The sequence below is a fragment of the Anser cygnoides genome, chromosome 15 (assembly GCF_040182565.1).
Source record: "Anser cygnoides isolate HZ-2024a breed goose chromosome 15, Taihu_goose_T2T_genome, whole genome shotgun sequence".
Classification (NCBI taxonomy): Eukaryota; Metazoa; Chordata; class Aves; order Anseriformes; family Anatidae; genus Anser; species Anser cygnoides.
The window spans coordinates 17346752-17360345 of record NC_089887.1 but is presented as its reverse complement, the minus strand read 5'-3'; the positions used below and the strand labels follow the sequence as shown (position 1 = coordinate 17360345).

General features: G+C 36.4%; 1 protein-coding gene across 1 annotated transcript; it reads right to left on the bottom strand.

Annotated features, from left to right (window-relative positions):
* Positions 1-464: 464 nt before the first annotated feature.
* On the bottom strand, positions 465-13438 carry ATF7IP2 (activating transcription factor 7 interacting protein 2). The gene is made up of 9 exons (XM_048053766.2): positions 13093-13438; positions 11026-11045; positions 9747-9881; positions 9408-9491; positions 8097-8257; positions 5917-5978; positions 4896-4948; positions 3501-3570; positions 465-653 (listed from the first exon to the last, which is right to left on the bottom strand). Exons 1-9 carry the CDS (start codon positions 13265-13267, stop codon positions 589-591), a joined length of 825 nt encoding a protein of 274 aa, XP_047909723.1. The 5' UTR covers positions 13268-13438; the 3' UTR covers positions 465-588.
* Between the last annotated feature and the right edge of the window lie 156 nt (positions 13439-13594).

The following is a 13594-nucleotide window of genomic DNA, read 5'->3' as shown; positions in this document are numbered from 1 at the left end:
ACAGAAGTAGAGATGGGTTTCTATAGATTGTTCTCAAGCAAACCCTGCTTCCCTCCCCGCAACTCCACAGAAACAATTTCCCAAACCTCATAAAACTTTCAGCATTCTAATCATAGTGAACAAAAGGGAGAAGTCCAAACTATTAGATTATTACCTAGCAGTTGCGAATCCACCTTGACATTTTTGGCCTCACAAGACTCAAAACTCACTGCAAGTAAGAATATAGCATTTAATACTGGAACAATAGAAGACCAGTTCATAAGGTAGTCCAGGACTAATAGAGAGGCGTTATAGATTACCACAGAATGATTTGTAATCTCCATGTATTTTTTTTTAATCGAATGACAAATTAGTACTTCTTTGGGTGATAACCTGTGAGCAAGCCACTGGAAGTGGCAAAGCCCTTGTTTTGCCTGTTTTCTTCCAACGTGATGCAGAACTACTATTGAGGTTTTCATGGAGAAGACACAAATTGTAACTGGGTAGGGGAGCACACTTTGGATCAATTTCCGTAAGTGTCCATGACAGCAGTTGCACATAGGCCTCTTCTAGTTTCAGGATTCTGAGGAGGAGCAGTTTTGCGGGTTTTCAGCAAGCTCTGGAGAAGGAGGGATCCTTGGCAGTGGAGGTAGATGTGGAAATTGCTTGAAAGTCTAGGCACCAAAACAAAAGCAGTTGTTATTTAAACAACAATAAGAAGCCAAATGCGCTGATTTTTATTCACACAAGCTTGCCTTCACGTAAATATATAAACTTCTGAATTATTACTGTCTATAGTTTCCAAGCTAACAAGTGTTAGAGATTACCTCATGTTTGTGTATTAACATTCAGAAACCAAATGTCAGCAACATGCTATCTGCCCAGTAGGTCTTTACTTGAAGTAGAAAATACTCCTTGCATGCTTGTAATAACAACTTAGGAAAAAAAAAACACAACAACTTGTGTGCTATTGAAGGGAGTGCCTTACATCTAGAGGGATATTTGTTTACCTTGGATCATTACTAACTAACTGAATTTCTGGACCTTTCCCCCCTTAATAAATTCAGCCAAAAAACCACAAACCTGTGCATGTACATAGTCACTTAGTTTTAAAACAGGTGTACCTTGCATGGCTGAGTAAACCAGCAGGTGCTGTAACAAAATTAAACTATTATTATCATTTTCAACACATATGAAACAATCCTGATGATGTCTGGACTGTATCATGCAGTGCAGATGTTGTTTTATTTTACTGCTGTTGCTTGGAGAAGAAAGCTTGTGTTCTATTTCTCTTCCAAAGCAAACAAAAAAACAACAACAAAAACCACCACTACCAAAAAAGTGAAACTGTATTTTTAAGATTCAAGTCAGTAAATTTGAATCAAAACCAAATACCCGAGAAAAAAAAAAAAGAAAAAAAAAGAAAAGGAAAAAAAAGGAAAAAAAAGGAAAAAAAAAAGGAAAAAAAAAGAAAAAAAAAAGAAAAAAAAAGGAAAAGCAGCTGTGTTACTGTCATAAATGCTAAGGTTCAGAAAACTTCATTCAAACCAAATATGCACACATTAATACAAAGGACAAAGTAGGAATATAATGCCTGTGTTCACTGCTTCACAGATTCAACGTTTTTAACATATTATAGGCAAGAGGTAAAATAAAAAAGGTACTATATTCTCTCTTTTTTTTAATATGTTACTTTACATAGTTTCATTTACTTTTTAGTAAAATATTTTCAGCAGAAAAAGTCTTATCCATGATTAAATATCTGTGTTGAAGAATTTAAACTGTTTTGCTCATAGAGTAAAAATTTAAATCTTGTTAGCAACTAATGTTTTAACACATTTTTAGTCATGACAAATTCAAAGGAGGGAGAAGCAGAGGGGGGAAGAGGAAATGAGAAAGATAAGTGGGACAAGTTTTGGGGTTAGGATTTTTTTTGTGGGTTTATTTCTAGCCATAGTACCTCCTAGCATTACTTACTTGCCTGCTTCTGTCAAAGTTTTTACTGTTCTTTTAGCGTTACAATAGAGCCTCCTCGTGGTGAAAGAACAGCCCACTCTTTCAAAGCCCAACTGTTTAAACACCATTCCTTTCCCATTTGTGAAAATGTCTTTTAATATGCCATCCAGTTCTAAAGCATACTGCAGTACGCAAATACACAATTAATACCATACTAAATTTGAGTAAACTCATTTGATTTTGAGAGTAACTCATCTGATACTTGTTCTCTCAGCTTTAGGAACCCTTAACTTAGGCACACTGGCTTTGAATTCCATTACTTTGATAAAAATTTCTGATCTTTTTCTCTTTGCCCTGCAAACAAGAAGCAAGCTTTAAATAGTATTTTTCTAACCCAATAAACTATCATAAGACAGCTTTAATATACAAAGTAAGGATTTTAACAATGATTTTTCTTCACAGGTTGTGACTTTTTCCCTGTTGTGAGAAGTGTCAATTTCAGGCTAAGATTCCTATCTTTACAAATCAATCCACCAAGCAAAAATTTCTTCAAACTGGAAGACTGCTTAGTCTTAGAGAACAATAATCTAGCTGGACTAAACTGTAAGTGAAACAGAATGAGTCATCCTGAATCCATGTAACCACTGATTTTCATCTTCCAATCTTATAGATACTAGATGGATACTACTTCATCCCATACAGAATTAACTACAAATTTCTTCCACCAGCAAAACAGCTTTCAAAATGTTCTCAAAGATATATATATACCTGTTATCAAAGCTGTGAAACCAACTAAAAGACACAATACAGATGTGTCAGTTTATAGAAATGATATTTTTTCAAGTAATATAGCAGTTCTCAAGTGGATTCAATAACATTTGTTTAGATTTTTCACATCACTGGATTTAAAAATTATTCTAATATGGAATGTGCTCAGTAGTGATTGCAAAGAATCAGGACTCGATTTAAAATTAGCACAAAACAAAACCACCAAAAATTAGGCCTAGCTTCACCAGAAGTACTTATCTGATACATGTTCATAGCAAGAATGAGAATCAGTTCCTATTATGCCCAGAACAAGCCTACACTTAGCTGGATGAAGAACAAGAGTCACTTTTGTTTATACTCAACACTATCCTTTCCAATGACACAGTGTGACTAACTTTATTACCAAGCAATTAACAAGACTGTTCAGCGTAACAGCGACAAAGTATAAATATGATAACTTTCCTGGTAGGAGTAGGGCTTGCGAGAGCAATAGACAGGATTTGTAGCCAGTAAACAGACATCCCTTATAAATACTGCTTTTGATCTCCAAAAACCATTTGCTGTTATTATGGAGATATGCAAAAGCAGCTGCTATTGCATGTGTACTTTTCTTTTGAGAAATGCAAACGGTTTTATGATTCTACAGGATTATCTTCTCCTTGAAGTTAAATAAACTAAATAACTCATAGCTATACTTCAGATATTAAGTTTAGGGAGAAAAGTAAAAAGTAAATGAAAATATTTTTGAAAAGTAAAATGAGAATATTGAAGAGTAAATGAAAATATTTTTCTTTTACCTTTGCTACAGTTGTGGCTTTCTTCTTGAATTATACCCATCACTTTGAGTTTTCCTCCCTTCACTTCACTCTGATAAAGCAATATAGAATTTCATGATAAAGCTTCTCTTTCGGTTTAAATATCGAGTATTAAGAAGATTACTTAACAGTTTGCAGAACAGAATTCTATATATTAGCTTAGATTTCTTATAACAAAACAAGAAAATTCTTGTAAAAATGTGAAGTTGTAGAGCCAGGCATAGTACATACCCAGAAATTCAAACAAGTAAAAGTAATACTTTATGGTTAACAACAAACTATTTAGAAAGTCATCTAATTGTTTGAGGACACTTTCAAGAACAACAGGACCCAGTACTAGATACACAAACAAAAACTATATAGGACCTAACAGTTTAAGAGCTAAATTGTACCTTTTTATGTTCTTTGATATTCTCATGGAAAATAGTTAACTCAACCAATCAACTTAACCATTAAACACCGTGTGTTTTTATTCCAGTATGTACAAATTTAGACCAATAAAGTTTTGCCTACTCCCACTTCCCAGAGGAAGAAAAAACACTGCTAACTTGTTCCCATTGACCAGGCTGCTGTCACCAATATAATTTCACTGACTTAACTTACTGGTAAGAAAGAGGTTACTAATCAAACTTCAGTCCCATTGTGGTCTCTGGATTTCTCTGAGAACATAGAGATTACCAGGGTAAGAGCCATGTTCCTCAGGACTTGAATTTTTGCAATCGTTTTTGATTATTTGCTCAGAGCAATCAAAAAAAATCAGCCAAGGTGGACTACAGACTCAGATTCAACATTACTGAAAAAGCATTCTGAACACAGACTAAAAAGTGGCTTTTCAGATGGGAAAGCATCAGCTTAGGTTTAAGGGACTGAAAAACAAGTCAGACTAAGCTGTCTATGCAGAGAGCCAGTTTTTTTTTCCTTGAAATATTCACGTTCTATCCAAAAACGAAGAATAAATGAAACTGAATAAGTACATACAAAACTAACGTAGTTCAAGACTGACCAACATCTCCATCTCTCATTTGCTCAGCTTCCTGTGCCCACAACCTAACTGTTTCTGCAGTTTTTCATTCACTACAATCATCCAGGAGACAAGGTTTCAATTTCCAAAGGAGAAAGCAGCATGGTATTTCTTCATCACTTTTCACATCATTCTTTTCCTTGTAAGTTCACCTTTAAGAAGGTGATAGAATAATACAAGCAAAAGGTAATGGCAGTCCCCATACTGCCATTCCCATACTGGTGTTCATATGTTTGCCTCAAATCTAAGCACCTATAAAACTAACTCAAAAGCCAGGATACTGAAGCAGTCTATGCACCATCAACTGAAATAGGTTTTATTTGAAGAAAAAGAAAATCTGAGTTTATTGTTTTTACCTGAACTTTTCCTGTCATTTCTTCTTGTGTGGGTATTTGGTAATGTAGAATCACTGTAATACAATTTTCCAAAGAAGTTTAAAACATGCAAACACGTTTGATCTATAAGTCTTAATATACACTGTGACAAGAATCCTTTTTAGAGCTTGTCAGAGCAGCAGAATATTACCTGTCCACACTTCCAAAGCACATGGGACAGCAGTTTTATGGAAATGATAGACTTGCCAGGAACACTCAGTGCTGCCTCTGAGCAGCAACTATCTAGCAAGTCAACCCAACCCGCCCAGAACCATCTCAGACGGGTTCTAAAAATCAAATACATCTCTGTAGGGAAGCAGCATGAGAAAATTTGCATTCTGAGCATGCTTGTCAAGATTTTTGGAATAACATTTTTCTAGACATTTTTTCCCCTCAGTAAATTTGTCCACTTGTAATGAATGCTTACTGTGCATTATTCTTGATTAAAGGGTGATATTTAGTCCCTTTAAGCAGCAGTCTCTCTCAGAATGAGGGAAGGGCTGCTCAGAACTCTCACTTTGTCACTTACATTGTTTATATGACAGTTGAGCTTATTAAAAACAAGCAAAAAAAACAAACAAACAAACAAACAAACAACCTAGAGTTTGTAGTGCTCTGAAACATCTATTGTTATACCAATTTATTACAAAGGCAATTAAATTAATTTCTTATTCCCTGAAAGTAAGGTAATAGTAAAACAGTGTGTTGAATATATAAAGTTTCCAGTTGTGTCCCATCATACAAGACTTTCAAATGTTTTAATTTCCAGATTTTTAAAATAATGCAAATCTGCTGATGGACATCGTCATACAGTGAAGACATGCTTATATAATTTAAAAACAAAGAAACAAACAACTGCCACGCCTATAAATATTTTGGAATCACAACAGTATTTTAATGATATTTTAAAAGAAAAAAAGTTGTTGACAATATGCTAGATGTATTTTGTATATTCTGCAGTATAGGAATTAGCATTCATGAATTCCACATTAAATTTCAATACCTGAATTATTTGTAGTTGCTGAGTTTTGTCTTTCCACAGAGATCACTCTGACTTCATCAGAACTAATAAAACAAAAAATATAAAACTTGGAGATGTATAAGAATCAATTCATTTCCAAACAGGCATTAAATATGGCGACACAAGTACATCAACAATGAAAAGTTGAACTTGTTGATTAAAACATAACTAAAATAACAAAGTAATGGCTCAGTAAATCAACCATTAATAAACCATATAACTTATGGCACCGAGAAAAAGTTTTGAATCCATTCTACTGACTAACTTGTGAATTCCTACATTTTATTATTTAACAGTGAAATATGCAATTCAGGAGCATTCATATTCTAGACATCTTTTATAGACATAAATTCTACTTACTTCCATCTTAGTAAAATAACAAGTTATTCAGTTGTTTCTTAAAAATAGGGGTATGCATTAATTGAAAGTCTGTCCACTAGTACTACATTTTGTGCTCTCCAAACTGTAACCATTAATTTCCCACATTGCACAAAACCCAACAACTTCATGACCTTAGTCTGTGTATCAAATTGCAGGTACGCGGGGATCTATGACGGTATATTTTGTTATCTCAGATCCAAGGTCATTTAATACTCAGAAATATCAAAAATAGATGCCCTTATGCAAACCAAAATGCATACCTGCTAATAGGTCAATTTTATAGTGCGGATAGCAAAGCAAATTCCTGCAGAATTTATATGATTATAATATATATATATATATATGATATATGAATATATGTAATATATACAATATATATTATTTACTTTTATTATTAATGGCTAAGCTAGTCCAGTTGATCTGAGGTGTAAAACATCTGTCTAAGATGGACAGGAAACATATTATGTGTAATTTTACTGAGAGAAAAAGATACCTAAGCGGGCATCCGTTCTACATTTGTGCTGCCCATTTTGAGGTGCATTTTATCTAGGACTTCCTGATGCCATGCATCAGGAAGAACAGACATCAAATCAGCAGGGCAGAGCTACTTTATAAACAGGTTCTGCACATGCAGATATTATATAAGTCAAGGAAATTTTAAGTATCCGGGATGCACCAGTTTTATTGCATCTGTTTTGATCAAAAGAACAGCAATTTAACACTGCAGACTCAGAAGATTTCCCAAAAGAACCCTAGCCAGATTTTGTGACAATTAAACCGTATCAGCTCAGTTAAATATCAGCTCTTTCCTCTAGATACTTTGTTGTTGATTTCTAGTTATGATCAAGGAAATGACAACCATACTGGTCAAGCTGTGTCAAATTACTGGTTGGATCTTACTCATCTTTGATTATGAACTATCAAATTCCCCTTCTGATTTTATTTTAGCCATGAGCAAAGATTAATTTGGTTATTTAGAAGGTAAAAAAACAAAACAAAACATTTTTCTGTAAAATAAAACTTGAAGTGAACATATTGAAAAATAAAAGTGATTACTACCTTTCAGCACAAAGTAAGGAATGTTGTGCATTCTTTGATCAATGTAAGTTTGAGATCAATGATTTAATATATTCTAACCTAAAGTTTCATAATAAATAGAAGTATTTATTGAATTTTGGATTTCTCTCATTCTGTAAGTGTGCTATAAAATGAAGTAAGTTTGCGATTTTTTTTAAAAAAAAAAAAACATTTTCTATTAAGAAGTTACCTGGAAAATTTTCCTTCTATGAATACTAAAATACCTTTACAAAGACTTTTTTTCCTGACATTCAGTAAGAAATCACTGCCCTAACAGACTTAACAGGTTGCCCAGAGATGCTGTGGTCTCCTCCGGAGATAATCAAAACCCGCCTGGATGCGATCCTGTGCAACATGCTCAGGGTGACCCTGCTTGAGTGGGGGGGGGGTGTATTAGATGATCTCCAGAGGTCCCTTCCAACCTCAACCATTCTGTGATTCTGTGATGTTTTTCTTGAAACACTTTAAGAATTGATGATCTAGCATCAGCTGCAATGGATAAATTGGAGATACCAGGAACAGCACTGGACACCAAATGGCAATCAAGTTTAAATTCGATTATTAAAAAGAATTTAACTGTCAATTAAAAAAAATAAAGGAAAAAGAGTAATTTATTTTTTTAAATAAAATAAATGTCATCATAAATAGTTTGAAGCAATGTACGGATATTAACTACATTTCACTATTCAAATCTAAATATGTACCTTGTATATTCTGAAACACTTGCTGAAGTGAAATCAGTATGAGACAACAACAAAAATGTATTTGAGGGACTTCCTTGTGTATTTATGATATTAGGAAAGAAAGCAGAGTGTCCAAGATGGTTTAGTATCCCATTTTGATAGTCTGCACTTGGAAGTGTTATCTGATGGAGGAGAAAACAATACTGCATTGTCATAAAACCTACGGTATAAACCTGGTCATATTTGTAGTGCAAAAGTAATCAAGATGTATTTAAACACAACAACAAGACAAAAATTACCCAAAGTACACAGTGATGCCAAAGTAAGTTAAAAAATAACCTGAAGCTTAATTTAGTTAAATAAATAAATAAATAAACCCAGACAACCTAATTTATTTAAAATTTTTAAAATAAGCATCTTAGTATACCTCATCCTATTTTATGCTTTCTGTTTAAAGATTTTGGGCAGAAACCAAGAAGATGTAAAGCAAATTTTGTAAAATACGTGAAAGCCTTTAACAAAACGACGAGCCTATGTTTGTCACATGCAACCCTTGTTACAATTTTAGATGTGAAAGACCAAAAGACTTAGACTCCAAAGGCTTCTTTTAAACAAGCATATTCCTGTAAAAGTGAGATTTGTCGTGAAACATACAGTCAGCATGGAAGAGGATGTTGACAGTTCACAGAACACATTCTCCCATAAAAACACAATAAAATATGATCAACCTAATCACGAGAAATTTCTGTTCTTCATAATACTCAAATATTCCCACAAAAAAATGTTTTGTAAGCTTCTTTTAGTACTAATGTATCAATACCTTCCATGAAATGTACACATGTATTAACAGCTATGTTGCTAACACTTCCATTTATCATATTTTCAATTTGATAAATGCCTAAGAAATTAGTTTTTGACTTGCAGTTCCTGGCACCTATGCAACTGGTAGATTATAGCTAAGTGGCTGATCAAAGGTAATGCAAAGGGGTAATACGCTGTACGTAGCTTTAGCTTTGTAAAAAAGAAGTCTGACCCTTTAGCAGAAAAAATTCCAATGACTCTCCAACAAAACAGCATCAAAGCAAAAGCTGTCAACACATGCAGCATCTATGCTGTTCTGAGTTTGTTTAATCGTGATGACTGAAAAGAAATATACAATAATCAACTGAAAATAAACAAATCCTCAAAAGATCAACCTAACAACTCTGAACAGATTTTTCTGTTCTTAATGCAAGTGACAGCAACGTAGGTGTCACTGTAAACATCCACACTTATCTAGTAGTTTACAACTAGGCATTAATGCCTATACTAGCATATGCATCTGCATCATACCTGCTGAACAGCTATGTTTGACAACACTTCCTCCTGAAATACTATCACAGCATTAATACGTCTCTCAAGTTTTGATAGTTTCCTCTGCAACATAAAAGAAACACAGTATTACTTCAAATGTTCACCTGAAATAAGGAAAGTTATATATTATTATTATAAGACAAGTAGATGGTGAAACAATTGCAATGAACAAAGGCTGAGAATAAAGCTATTATTAACTTATCTTTATGTCACACAAGATGAAAAGATTGCATACATTTAGTCTTCTTTCTCTAAGGTAACATAACAATCATATGCGATACAAGCAAAACATTCACACAGTTATCCAAAGAAACTTACTAGGAACGTCATAGCTATTTCTCCATGGTTTTTTTTGCACTGCACTTGTAAAAGTCTTCTATTTAAACTTTCTAGTTTTTGATTAAAGAAGTCATTATTTAAAATATCCATCCGTTCATAAATTATAAGTCTGATCTATAATAAAAATAAAAAAAATCAAATCTAAAAATTCATCAACATTGAAATGTGTGTGTGTGTATATATATATATATATACAGTGTTAATTTTAAAATTTAGAAAGTTGCCCTCTATCCCCTCCTTCAGAATCTGTCAGTCTTTCCTCTCCAGTTCCAATGCAGAGAGGAGAAAGCTTTGTACTAGCAGAAATTGCTGTCAAATGAAGGACTAAGCTGGTATCCCTTAAATTCCCCATCTCCCAAGGATTCCTGACATCTAACTGATGAATTCAGCAGCACCTCCACAACTCCATGCTCTGTCTTTTTTTTTTTTTGTATAAACACAACTACTTCTTTCAGATCCTACTGATCATCTGATTTTTATTTTTTTTTTAATTTTTCACCCAGTTCTGGTTCCTCATCCCTTCCTACCAGCACCAAACACCACTTAACCTGTTTCCACAGCCCTTCAGTATTTCCCTCCCCCCTTTCTACCCAGTCTCGAGCACATTTTCCTCCCAACAAAAATCTCCTTTTTATGTTGGACCAGGGCAAGGCAGCAGTAATGGAGCTAAAGGAGAATTTTCAGATATTCTCTGCAAATGGAGAAGGAAATTGTTATTACTTTGAGTAATTATTCCTACTTCTATATTCTGGAAAGAACATAAGTCTGGTTTGTCCAAAGCAAATTACCAAATGCAGGAGCAAACCTACCGTTTGACACACTTTCAAGAAGTTATACCAAGATCCACTCACAAAGAAAATGTTACTTATATGAGTGCATCCAATTCTTTAATATTTTATGCGAAGTTTTTCCTTATATGGCAATCAAAAATATTTTAAATTTCAGATAAACAGATAATCCATTCAAAATAATCCCCCCTTCAAACACCCATGTGATTCTCCCTAGAAAGACAGTCACCAACTCATTAGTCCTCCCCTGAAGTCATTAGCCCTCCCCACAAATACACCTTGTTATAAACATTAACGAATCTGTTTTAAAACACACACAAAACAACACTTCAAACATTCAAAGCACTGCAAATTACCTTTTCCAAAAGTTTTTCTTCTTTTTTTGACACTGTACAAACAAATTTTTGTGTGATTTCACTAGAAGTTTTCATGTATTTACAGAGGGTATTTTCCTTGCTTACGGAGCTTACCCTCTTCCTCTGAATGTTCGCTGAGGAGGAAAAAAAAAAAAGAGAAACCTACATCACCTACATCAACCTTTCAAACCTCCTTCTACAGTACAACATAAAGAATTACAACTCAGGGAGGAACAGTATCATTCAAATCACCTGATGTGCCCCCTTAAACATGCTGCAGTAGTTTGAACTAGAACTGGGACACAGTATTTTGTGCAAAAAGGCACAGAAACCAGGAACTCAAGCAAAAGCGTGGAGGGAAGGAGGAGGAGGTGGTGGTGGTAGCAGAAGATGATGATGACAATGACAAAAACAAGATTAGTTTGCTACTATTAACTTTTTCACTACTAAACTTTACAGAGATACTTATTGAGATCTATTTTACCCCTCCTTTTTTTTTTCCTTTTTTTTTTTTTCCCAGTGACAACAGCACCCTTTCTACCTTCATGAGACAAGCAAATGAAAGAAAGTAATGTTTTTCTTTTGCTGAAACTGCAAGATATGCCTGAAGGCTATTCCTACCTTATTTTAGGCTAGTGCCTCTCAGCTCTCCTTTACTAAGAGCTCTTTGACATATCATGGAAAGCCTTCTCCTGGGAACAGGGATCCCTTAAGGCTTATCACCTGAGAAGCCAGCTTCTGAGGCATGTCAAAACCGTCATCTTATCATCAGCAAATGAACTCTCTTCCTACCCTTCTTTCTCTAAGCCACATTCAAATGAAAAATAGGAAATTAATATTTAAGGATTTCAATGAGGTAATACTTTGTAGTCAAGGAAGAATCTTGAACCTGAAACTTAAAGATTCTACTTACCTTGCCAAAAGAACTATTCCTGCCTTGTTACTTGGCCATGCTCTATGTAAATTTAACAAGCATTTTATGACCATACAACAGGTGTTTTGCACCATACCCAAGCAGAAGCACATCCAGAGAATGGGGCATTTCTGTTTTACTCCACTGATCACCACTCAAGCAACAGCAATAGCAGTAGAGGCAGTTACTGAAGTAACAGGCAGGGCTGGAAGACTAACTCCCTACCCCAAACAACGTAAAAGCCAATAAGCTAGCTGAAAATGAATAGGCTAGTAAAAACACTGGCCTCCAAAATATCTGAATATCTGACCATTTAGAAATGTAACTAAACTACCATTACAATACTAAGGGTGAAAAACTTGAAGTTGTTTTTTCTAAATAGAATATTAAGATGAAGAGTGCTATTAATCAAACACATTCAAAACAAGATAATTAGGACTATATACAACAAATATCTTTCAAACTGAAGACGTACTTTAATTAACCACCTATACTTTGGTAATGATTAAGAAGGTTAAGAAAAGCTTCATTCTCCAGGGCATCGACTGGTTTGCAACTGCTTCAATCTTCCTCACTCCAAAAAGACCAAGAAGATCTCACCTCTTCCACCTCTAGCAGTTAGACTTGTATAATTGTCTTTTACAGTAATATTTAATTTTTAAATTGTCAGTTGTTCTAGGCAGTTTGCAGGGAGAAAGTTCTCTTGTCCCTTAGAGACTGAAGAGAGTCTCTACTTGTAAGCCCGAACAAGAAAAAGGACCAGGAGCTTCTGACAAAGAAAAGAACAAATAAGCAGACTGCACACTCTTTTCCTTGATAACTTTTTCCTCACCCTGCTATCAGCATTTCAGTAGTTCTCCAGCAGTCAGGGACACAGGTGACCGCATCCACCCGGGGAGTTTGGTACAAGCCAGTTATAAGAAAACTTTCTGGTGTTCACCGGAGCTGCGTCAAGCAGCAGTCCGATCCCGTGCCATGGCCCTGCCGGACCGCAACGGCTCCCCACCGCTCCCCACACAACTGGGAACTTCGAGAGGTGTCCAGGCCCAGCCCGGAGCCTTCTGAGGGGGATGGGGCAAGGGAACCCCGGGCCTTATGCTACTGCCCGGGTGAACGAAGTAGCGAAGAAGTAACCACAGCCGTGCCGGCACGCCGGCTCCCCGGCGGGAGAAGCGGGGCGGTACCGAGCCGGTCCCCTCAGCGCCCTTGGGGGCGCGGGACGAGGGGAACGGCGGGGCCTGAGGCGCGGCTCCGGGTCCAGCGCCCACCTCGCGGGTCCTGCGCAGCTCTCGCCGCCGCTCCTCTCAGCCCGAGCCTCAGCCCGCCGCTGTCCGCAGAGCCCCGGCCCTCAGCCGGAGCCGAGCAGGCGGGCCAAGGCTGGCCCCGGGGCTGGGGCTGCGGGCCCTGGTCGCTGCCGGCGCCCCGCCGATGCGCCGGCTCCATTCGTTTCTCCACGCGTGGCGAGCGGTTGGCGGAGCCCGTTGAGCTTTGTGCGGCCACAGACGTTCCGTGCTGCCGGGCAGAACCATGACAATGACGCCTCCGAGGCGGTGACCGACAGCCGGCCGGCTGAAGTGATGAAACGTTTCTGGGGGCGAAGCCAAGACCACCGGCTCCTGTTCTCTGTCCCCTCTGGGCAGAATACTTTTTTTTTTTTTTTTTTTTTCCCTATGCTTTCTCTGTTTTCTGTCTAAAATAACATTTATTGCTTATTTGTTGTTATTATAAATAACAAACACGGGTCTGATGTATGTCCCTGCAGCTCGCGGC

Coding starts and splice junctions, on each gene's coding strand:
- ATF7IP2 (XM_048053766.2), bottom strand. CDS start 13,267: ATGGAGCCGGCGCATCGGCGGGGCGCCGGCAGCGACCAGGGCCCGCAG. Junction 9,882..11,025: donor CGAACATTCAGAGGAAGAGG/GTAAGCTCCGTA, acceptor TTTTTATTATAG/ATCAGACTTATAATTTATGA. Junction 5,979..8,096: donor AGTGTTTCAGAATATACAAG/GTACATATTTAG, acceptor TTGTTTTATTAG/TTCTGATGAAGTCAGAGTGA.